Source organism: Penicillium digitatum, chromosome 1 (genome assembly GCF_016767815.1).
Source record: "Penicillium digitatum chromosome 1, complete sequence".
NCBI classification, from domain to species: domain Eukaryota; kingdom Fungi; phylum Ascomycota; class Eurotiomycetes; order Eurotiales; family Aspergillaceae; genus Penicillium; species Penicillium digitatum.
This window is the reverse complement of record NC_089384.1, coordinates 6,592,890-6,603,238: the sequence shown is the minus strand read 5'-3', so window position 1 is coordinate 6,603,238 and position 10,349 is coordinate 6,592,890. Positions and strand designations below refer to the sequence as shown.

The 10,349-nt window shown below is 47.4% G+C and overlaps 2 protein-coding genes across 2 annotated transcripts; both read left to right on the top strand.

Annotated features, from left to right (window-relative positions):
* Window positions 1–6,856: 6,856 nt before the first annotated feature.
* Window positions 6,857–9,138, top strand: Pdw03_4618 (Glutamine:fructose-6-phosphate amidotransferase; the record flags this gene model as incomplete). The annotated part of the gene is made up of 4 exons (XM_014675480.1): window positions 6,857–6,861; window positions 6,915–6,985; window positions 7,045–7,276; window positions 7,362–9,138. 4 exons carry the CDS (start codon window positions 6,857–6,859, stop codon window positions 9,136–9,138), a joined length of 2,085 nt encoding a protein of 694 aa, XP_014530966.1.
* Window positions 9,139–9,511: 373 nt separating this feature from the next.
* Window positions 9,512–10,292, top strand: Pdw03_4617 (6,7-dimethyl-8-ribityllumazine synthase; the record flags this gene model as incomplete). Its single annotated transcript, XM_014675481.1, has 3 exons — window positions 9,512–9,554; window positions 9,612–9,777; window positions 9,893–10,292. The coding sequence occupies 3 exons, from the start codon at window positions 9,512–9,514 to the stop codon at window positions 10,290–10,292; spliced, it is 609 nt and encodes a 202-aa protein (XP_014530967.1).
* Window positions 10,293–10,349: the final 57 nt, after the last annotated feature.

Genomic DNA, 10,349 nt, shown 5'->3' with positions numbered 1-10,349 from the left:
CTCCTTTATAGTGGTCTTTTATAGAATGTAAACGCTGGAAACGGCATGAAATAAGTAAAACAGATCTTCCGTGTCCGTGATATATACGATACAATTTTCGATGTTAGAATAGATGCTTTATTAATATCCGACGGTTGGCACATCTTAAAAATAGCCAGTACTAATGATATGATAGAATCAGTATTCGCGGATGTGACGGAGATCAAGAATTCTCAATCTTGATTGATCATCGAGCGCTCCAGGTCAGCCGCTGATTCCCAAAATTGAATGAGAAAGGGCAACCTACAATGATTCAAGGTCAAACAAGTCCACAGCCCTATGAAATGTGTCATCCCAAATGACATGGCTTGCCACTCCACCAGGGAAAGAAGCGAGCTTAGCCGTATTGACAGAGACGAAACTAACCGGCGATCATCAGAATGAATGAACTCTGCTGCTGAATTCTTACCACTTGTTTCCCCGTGAGAAACGCTCGTCCAATGATCGCGAGCCCGACCATGGCTCTAAATTGACCCGCGGGGCGATGTGTTCGATGATGCTGCCTGTAGCGAAGCATACATCATATTAAGTGACTTGAGCCCACATAAACCACACGATGCCGAAACCCCCAATGTAGAAGCTTAGTTTTCAGAGATGCAGATCCGAATAATGTCAGAAAGGCTGACAGCAGCCGTCAAGTATCGGCCAGCATTCAAAACGTCGCAGTGACTGGAAGTTCCTAATGCAGCTATTCCTCAAAGATCTCACCAAAGATATTGACGTCGTTGTCCGGAGAAGAAAAGGTGGTGGTTTCCTTGGTACGCTCCATCTCGCCCAAGTCTGGGTTGATCTTTGGAAGAGTCTCGGTGACGAGGGTACCATCTTCGACAGGAGCAGGGATTATCGAGAATCATAAACAGAAGATTAGCATGGTGAATGAATTGGATAACCTGGAAGTTTTAGAAATTTCTCATAGCTAGTTGTTTTGTGCGAAAAGGAACGTTGGAATGGAGAAAGAGCTGTGTCGGGCAACCCCAGCTTTAGAAAGACAAAACTAGCTCGATGGGAGATCAACAAAAATGGTATTTAGGGAAGATACTGACATGTTAATAATCTTCCCATCTCACGTTACCATAAAAGCCAGACAAAGGGCCAACTCAAGCTAACGGGATCTTGATGAGAAGTCTCACAGAATTCACTACTAAGGAGATAGGGCCAGGCAAATCGGCACTTAGAGACTTGATATAACCCCTGACTTGCTATCTCATACGGATAGAATGAAGATTAGCAATATGGCCTTCAACTATATTTAATTTCTTACCCTTAATCAAGACAAGCTCTTTTAGTTCTATCAGCTTGAAAAGCATGGGTACAAGGCATGGTATAGGGGGAGTTCTCTAATGGATCCATAAGCATGACTAAGGCCCAGTCAACAACACTTGTACTCCAACCGTTCATTATGTTGCCTGGAGATAACGTTGAAAGCTCTCCACACTTTCAAGCCGGGTTTCTTGGGGACACGGAAACCACACCGTATCTCACACAGCCACTACGAAGCGTAAAGAAAAGACATAGGTCTTTTGTTAGGACTATGTCTTGCCTGACTCTAGTGTGTTTCTGTCTCCTCCCCAAGCCCAAACCCAGACTGGAACCGGAGAACTGACATCCCAAAGTCATTGGGATTGAAAATTAGAGCAAATCTCCTGTATATTGGCTGTCAAAGGTTCAAAAAACCCTCACAGCTCGGGTGGATTGCTCGTGTGGTTCTTCGAACGGAGCTTGTGCTGTTTCTGATGACTCTTCAGTTCTGGAAAACTTGCCATCCAGTTCATCCACTGTAATTTCCTCCGATCAAGGAGATCATCAGACGGTGCATCAGGCAACATATCCAGTGTACGTGAGGCTGTATCCGCAAGAACTTGGATCTCCTCGACGCAGCGACGCTGGTACCGCTCAAAAACAATTCGCTGCTGAGGTGTACAACCGGGAGTCTCCCTTACAGACCTCAAGAAAATAAAGACTGCATACGAAAGGCGCATGCGGAAGTTGCTTCGGAGGATGGGGAAACCAACGTAATATTGTGTTGACGGTTACAATGGATGAAGGCACATCTGCTGGATGGAGATCCTTTCACCGTAGAATGTGGAGATTGATAATTGTAATATCTGTCTAATGTACATAACGAAGAAGAAGAAACTATCTGTTGAGAAAAAGGAGAGTCTGTCTCTCGGAAACGGGACGCCTAACATGTGATCATGTTCTCATGATCCAACGTTTTGGTATGCGTGCTTTGCCCAAGTATACGGCGTCACTGGGAAATCTACCACATAACTTGTCATTGCCTCCTGGTGGGATAAAGAATGGGCTATATGCTCCACTCAATCCATGCCTTGGAGATTAGACGCAAGAATGGACAGCAGCTCATCGAGGTCACCTGTGGCAACTAGGACGCGGACACGGCTACAGATGCAGGCACAGTGGTGCAAAAGAATAAACGCCCGCAGCATTGGATATTGTGACAGTTTGCAGGATATGTGGAACTGAACAAATCAAGTCAAGACCTCTTCACACTCTTGGCCAGGCATGATGGTGTTAGCCATGAAGACAAGATATGAAAGGCCACCTTCGCACAATAGTAAATTTGATGAAAAAAAGATTCCGCCCGTTCCGGGTAGTCAATTATCCCGAGCCACGCAGGCAAATTAACTTTGACACAATACCTGCTTGCGTAATTGTCATCCAGGAGTTAGAACTGGCTTAGTGCCATTTCGTGCGCCAAATAGAAGCACAATTCAAATGTCAGCAGAGTCGGTATTCGCCAATGACTAGATCGAATGTACCTCGTGAAATCCTAGCAGCCATGCAGCTAGTAGCGCATTGGCGCTTTTGCATCGCTGAGGAGCCAGGATGGCTGAACGGATGGCCACAAACATTAACCTGTATGATTGAGCTCAATCGAAGGTTGCCTTCGAAGTGCGGGTAATGCTTAACATGCAAGCACATGCGACGGCATTACGGGCCTGATACAGAGAAGACCTCTCCTCTGCTTTGGAAACTGCATCGGGGATAATACTGTAGATGATTTTGGCCATTCTAAATGAGAGCCCGAACTCTTTTTGGCAAATGAAGTGGGTCTTCCGCGTTTCAGCCAGGGGGTATCGTAGGGCGAAGTTCGACCAGGTAGTGGTGGAAATCCATCAGTTCGCTCTGAAAGATGCGTTCTTGGGATTATAGCTTCATCCAAAGAGTAACCTCCAAACAAAGGTGATCAAATTCCAGAACCGACAAGATCGGACAGTTCAGTGTCGTTAAACCATCTCCAGATCATTCGTTGAACTAGTCGCCGTTGTGAGTTGCCGTCAACACAAATCCTTGTAGTGGCATGATCTTTAAACCTCCACTACAAAAGGTGGGGAAGAAAATCTGTCACATTACCTACTTGTTTAGACACATCGCAGAGACTGGGGCTTTTCTTCTTTGCATATGTTGTACGAATTTTGTGGAGTCAGTGAGTGCTTCTGCAGGTGGCGAGATCTTACTTACGAGCCATACACCCAGACTTGAGCTTGGGTGCCCGTTTTCTTCTACGAGCAAACGAATATGATTTCTCGACACCTGGCATCGCAGCTCTGTTGGAGGACTCTTGACAGATAACCAGCACTCGATCCAAGCCCCCGCCATGGGGTGGCTGTGTGGGGATGCCCGGGATTTAGTGGGAGGCGGTGGGTCACTCATACGAGATCAGCGCTCGGGGTTAAGTGGCGGCTTGTGAGTGGCCTGAACCGTGAAATTGACTCCGCTGGCTACAATCCGGGTTTGCCAGAGAAAAATTCAAATTGTCGGGCATTTCGATGAAAGAGTTGTTAGTGTAGGTAAGGTTTAATAGATTTTATGTTATAAGTCTCGATATGGCCAATCTAGGCGCTCGGTCCGTCGGTTCTATAAAACTTGTATGAGCGGATGACAGCAATACGACGATGTATGGGACCATTCAGTAGTATGCAACTCTCTAACAAAATATGCACTTCCATGTGGGGCACACCAATCCAAAATCACCTGATGAGTAAAATTCCATGCATACAATTATTATGATTCCTCGTTAATTCTCGCTAATTAACATGATATCAAGCTTTCAACGCTGGCCCTAACCCGGCCTTCTGGCTCGATATGCATTCGCAACCGACAAGCCCGTGCACCTACAAATATACACACTCAGTGTACAGGCTATTTGGAAGTTGGGCGCAGTTCATAGGTACAAAGTTGCGCCTTCAATGCATCACTTCTAGCCCGAGAATCACTGTCCCAGAACATATTGGATCTCCTCTGTGATTGTGGCAATTCCTCAAACCTAGGCCTTAAGCCATTTACCTGAGCAAGATCCGACCTAATTCGGGCGCTATCGAAGGAATCAATCCTGTGCATGCTGCCTGCAATGCTAGATGGTTTCACTTACTTGGAACAAAAGAACTCTTCCGCAAAAACCATGTTTCCATTCATTCAATCTTCAGCCGCCTCTTTCAGGCTTCCCGATTTCACATCCGTGTTCCCCAAAGTACCAAGGAATGAACCTCTCTCGCGATGCCTTTCTCGTAGATCAAAGGCGACATCAGGATCAAAGTTCCTACCTTCAGACTTCGATGTTTTTCAACAATCGCAACGTTACTGCGATAAACGGGGAATGATTCCATCTCTTGGCGCTTCTTCAAATACTTTTACATGCTGTTCGACTTGCCTAAGAAGATTTAACTATAGAACCTATGATGGGCCGACCCGCCATGGAGCCTGATATCGCCATCTGTGAGGATTTAGTGGCACATGCACAATTTATGAAAGCTGGAAAGGACTGTCGTCTATCGCACCCACATGGATGAAGTAGACGGCTCTCTCGGGAACTTCTCTCCTTACGGCTAAGCCTGCAATCATGGCCTTAGTTGTTTCCGTATGCACAGTAAATGCTGTGTAGATAATCACTGTATCGGGCTGTTAGTTTGCAATGATATCCAGCGAACGAGCCGGCAACCGACACGTACCGTTATAGTTTGTCCTTGGCCAAGCTATGCATCTAAGCCAGATCCTCGAGGTCGTCGATAACAAACGCCATGCTAAACCCTGTGGACCTATTGTGGACTTAACAGGCATGCCCTAAAGAACTTTCATCGCATTAGCATGTAAGTCCAAATAAGAATAAGCGATCTTTTTCGTACTGAAATTTCTTGTTTAGTAATATTCAGAATCAATTGAGAAGTTTTACCGCTCTCATTCTAATGTAGAACTAGGAATAGAGGGTTAAAAATAAATTTCACAACGATCTAGAGACGGTGTCGTAGATGCGAGAACGTCAATTAAAACGGTAGTATAACTACAGAAAAGTAAGACTAATAAGTTCGCTCTTACTAATTTGTACAAATTTGCCTCCTAACTACGGAGAAGTGAAACAACTCAACCACATTAATGATGACAGCGTTGTGCATTTTAGGTAGGTACAACATTTGGAGCTGAGCGCTTTGCTCCGGTCTTGTGCAGTGAGAGGTCCACCCACGGGTCCACGGGTGGAATATGCGCTTATGTAATTCTTTAGGTGTGAGCCCACGAGCCCCGGGTTTGATGCTTATGTAACACTCAGGGGTGTGCTCAGTGTTACGCAGTGATCAAAAGGCGGCAAGGGATGAGCACCAATGGGGAAAGGGAAGGCCATCTCGCACCTGAAATCCGGTGCCTATGTGGAATATATCAGTGTGCCATTCAGACAAGTCCAGAACAGACAACGATTTTGGCCTCGGGGAGGATGTTCAGGCTTACTGGTCATAGTGCAGCCTTTGCCATGCCTCTTTCTTATTCTCCATCGACAGTTGACATGAGACTAAAGTACTCCGTACAATTTACGGAGAAAGATCAAGGCAATCTATAACGAGGTGTGCGATAGGGTAGCTTAGTGGGTATTCCCTCTCAGTTTCTGGTCTTGTTATGTGAACGATCTTTTCCGGAATTCATGGACCAATAGTGTATACAGTCGGCGATACCGAGTGCAGGGGGGTTGTAAAATTGTCAAAATGGTCAGAATAACAACTGCAGAGGCGTGGAACATCTTTCGAACCTTTCCAAGGTTCCTTTTTTTTCAGGTGATCCTCCCACTAAGAATATGTGCCGGGCCACTAAGAGATGTAATTATAGAATTTATCCCCATCTATAAATTTTTTTTGGGGGGGGGGGAAGGGAAACTTCACTCTCAAAGCTCCGCCACTTTTTTTTCCCTCTCTTCTGGTGGCTCCGATTAAAGCGTGGATTTATATATATGTTGGACCAAAAGAGAAACCAGGTGAAGATCAAACCAAGATAGGGAGTCACTGGGTACAACATAACTTCAGTATCTGGTTGCCCAGGGACTAAAAGTTGCCAAGAAAATCAAGAAAATCAAGAAAATCAAGAAAATCAAGAAAACAAAACTGTACTATCTGTGTACTCCATACTATTATTGACACTATGTCCATCCTATTCACTACAGTAGTCTGATAGTAAATTAAATTAATTAAAATTTCCATTTCTGAGCTGAAGTAAGAAGTTAAGATACATAAGAATCATCGAATGGTACGTGTGCCAAGTGAGACATAGGATTCCCCTGGGAACCAAAATTGGTCCGAGCACTCCCCTCATTGGACCAAAGCTTGCACAAAGTGAAAGAGCTAATAATAATCCGCCCCTCCCCCTACCTTGTCTGTTCTTGCCCCCCTCTATAAATACGAAACACCTGTACCTTCCTAACCGATTTTCTATCTTTTCTCCTCTCTCCGCTGTTTGTGTTTAATCTTCATCCTCCCTTTACAATCTTTGCTCGTTCAATACCCTTGTCTTTGCAGTCCCCTTTCCTTTTTTGCCCATCATGTGGTAAGCTCTTGTCTAGATTCCCCAAATGGTCAATACTCACAATCTGCTTTTAGTGGTATTTTCGGCTACATCAACTACCTCGTGGAGAAGGACCGCAGGTTTATCATTGATACACTGCTCAATGGTAAGTGGCCAGAAATTGGTCCAATGGTGACAACCTTTTGCTCACCGTTATTTCCCTAGGCCTCTCCCGATTGGAGTACCGTGGCTACGACTCGGCTGGGTTGGCCGTGGATGGCAACAAAAAGAATGAAGTCTGCGCATTCAAGGAAGTTGGCAAGGTGGCCAAGTTGAAGGAACTCATTGAACAGAGCACATATGACATGACCAAGACCTTTGAGTCTCATGCTGGTATCTCTCACACCCGTTGGGCTACTCACGGTACCCCCTCCCGCCAGAACTGCCACCCCCACCGGTAAGTCCCTTAAAGTCGATGGAAAAAAAAAGGCAGCCCCGGATCAGTTCAAGATCGAGAAGCTAATTGGATTGTTATTGACTAGTTCTGACCCCAACTGGGAATTCTCCGTGGTTCACAATGGTATCATCACCAACTATAAGGAATTGAAGGCTCTGCTTGAGACCAAGGGCTTCCGCTTCGAGACCGAGACCGATACCGAGTGCATCGCCAAGCTTGCCAAGTACCTCTACGACCAACACCCCGACATTGAATTCACAGTCTTGGCCAAGGCGGTCATCAAAGAGCTTGAGGGCGCCTTCGGATTGCTGCTCAAGTCCGTCCACTACCCCCATGAGGTCATTGCGGCCCGTAAGGGTTCCCCCCTGGTCATCGGTGTGAAGACCTCCAAGAAGATGAAGGTGGATTTCGTGGATGTTGAATATTCGGAAGATGGTGTCCTTTCCGCGGAGCAGGCCTCCCAGAATGCGGCAGCCAAGAAGTCTGCCACAAGCCTCCTTGCCCCTCCCGACAAGTCTCTGTTGCACCGCTCCCAGTCGCGGGCATTCTTGTCCGACGATGGCATCCCCCAGCCCGTCGAGTTCTTCCTGTCTTCTGACCCATCTGCCATTGTAGAGCACACCAAGAAGGTGCTCTACCTGGAAGATGACGATATTGCCCACATCCACGAGGGACAGCTCAACATCCACCGTCTGACCAAGGATGATGGCACCTCCAACGTCCGTGCTATCCAGACTATCGAACTCGAATTGCAGGAGATCATGAAGGGCAAATTCGATCACTTTATGCAGAAGGAGATCTTCGAGCAGCCCGAGTCTGTTGTCAACACTATGAGAGGTCGTCTGGATGTGGCCAACAAGAAGGTTACCCTCGGTGGTCTCCGTCAGTACATCTCGACTATCCGTCGCTGCCGCCGAATCATCTTCATTGCCTGTGGTACCAGCTACCACTCATGTATGGCTGTGCGTGGTATCTTTGAAGAGCTTACTGAGATCCCTATCGCAGTGGAGCTCGCCTCTGATTTCCTTGATCGAAAGGCCCCTGTGTTCCGGGATGACACCTGCGTGTTTGTCTCTCAGTCTGGAGAGACTGCCGATTCCCTAATGGCTCTTCGCTACTGTCTGGAACGTGGCGCCCTGACCGTTGGTTGTGTCAACGTTGTCGGATCTTCCATCTCTCTCCTCACCCACTGCGGTGTGCACATTAACGCTGGTCCTGAGATCGGTGTGGCCTCGACTAAGGCATACACCTCTCAGTTTGTGGCTATGGTCATGTTCGCTTTGTCACTTAGTGAGGATCGTGCTTCTAAGCAGGAGAGACGTGAGGAGATCATGGAGGGCCTTGGACAGATCTCCGAGCAGTTCAAGCAGATCTTGAAGCTCAACGATCCGATCAAGGAGCTATGTGCCAAGTTCTTCAAGGACCAGAAGAGCCTGTTGCTCTTGGGCCGTGGTGCTCAATTCCCCACTGCCCTTGAGGGTGCTCTGAAAATTAAGGAAATCTCATACCTCCACTGCGAAGCTGTCATGTCGGGCGAATTGAAGCACGGTGTCTTGGCTCTTGTTGATGAGAACCTTCCCATTATTATGATTCTCACCCGTGACAACTTGTTCACCAAGTCCTTGAACGCCTACCAGCAAGTCATTGCTCGCGGTGGTCGCCCCATTGTTATCTGCAACCAGGATGACCCCGAGTTCTCGTCCGCCCTAACTGAGAAGATCAACGTGCCCAAGACCGTGGATTGTCTTCAGGGTCTGCTCAATGTGATCCCACTGCAGCTTATTTCTTACTGGCTTGCCGTTGGCGAGGGACTCAATGTCGACTTCCCTCGCAACCTGGCCAAGTCGGTCACTGTCGAGTGAATGTTTCTTTTAGGGCAAGGTTAGACGATTCTTATGATCCGGTCATCTTTTTATTTTTAGGTGTTTTCAGCTTCGGGACAATGGAATCTCGTTGATGTTTTTTTTTAAAAAAAAATCTCTTTTCTGGGCCTGTTGCCCATTCGTAGGTTTGCCGTAAACAATCTGTGTTCAGCCTGCATTAATTCCATTGGACCAATCTCAACTGCTATGGGTGATGACATTCCATTCCGCCTTCCCCGCCAAATGCGGGACCGGGCGATTTCGCCCCTCGAGCTCTTCTGATGCATCAACACTTGTGTCAAGCTCAATTTTCTCAATCCTCAACGAAACAACCTTTTCTCTGTTTCCTCGTACTATTAATCCCTCCCGAAAAATGACTACTATCAAAGGCCCTGGCGCTGCGCAGACTCACGATGGTGAAAGCGAACAATAACCCTTGGAGAGACCCCCAGCTAACAACTACCTAACAACAGGCTCTGGACTCCGCGTTGCAATTGTGCACGCCAGATGGAACACAGTGATCATCGACCAACTGGTCTCAGGAGCGAAGAAGAGCCTGCTCGCAGCTGGCGTGCTGGAGGAGAACATCACAGTCCAGACAGTTCCCGGCAGCTACGAGCTGCCCCTCGCAGTGCAACGGTGAGTGCGGGGATGATATCACACATTGATCTCACATACAATACACCATCCATTTCACAGAATCGATACTGTGTACTTAATCAGAGTGTTGGCTTTCACTGACACTACTTTCCAGCCTCTACGCCGCCTCCCAGCTCCAGGCCAACTCCTCCGTCCAGGGCATCAGCGCCACTGACCTCTTGTCGTCGCCCACTGCCGAGGTGTCGGGCGCTGGCAACTCTACGAGCCCGAAGAAGCCCTTCGATGCTATTATCGCCATTGGTGTCCTCATCAAGGGCGCTACTATGCACTTTGAGTATATCGCTGACGCCGTCAGCCACGGGCTCATGCGCGTCCAGCTTGACTCTGGTGTCCCTGTCATCTTTGGGTTGCTTACCGTTCTGACGGAAGAGCAGGGATTAGAACGGGCTGGTCTTGGAAATAGTGGTATGCACAACCACGGTGAGGACTGGGGAAGTGCTGCTGTGGAGCTGGGTCTCAAGAGGAGGGGGTGGGCTGAGGGCAAGATTCTGTAAGTCTTGAAATAGCTTGACAGACTTCTACTAGATCTTTGAGAGTTGTGGGCTTCAATG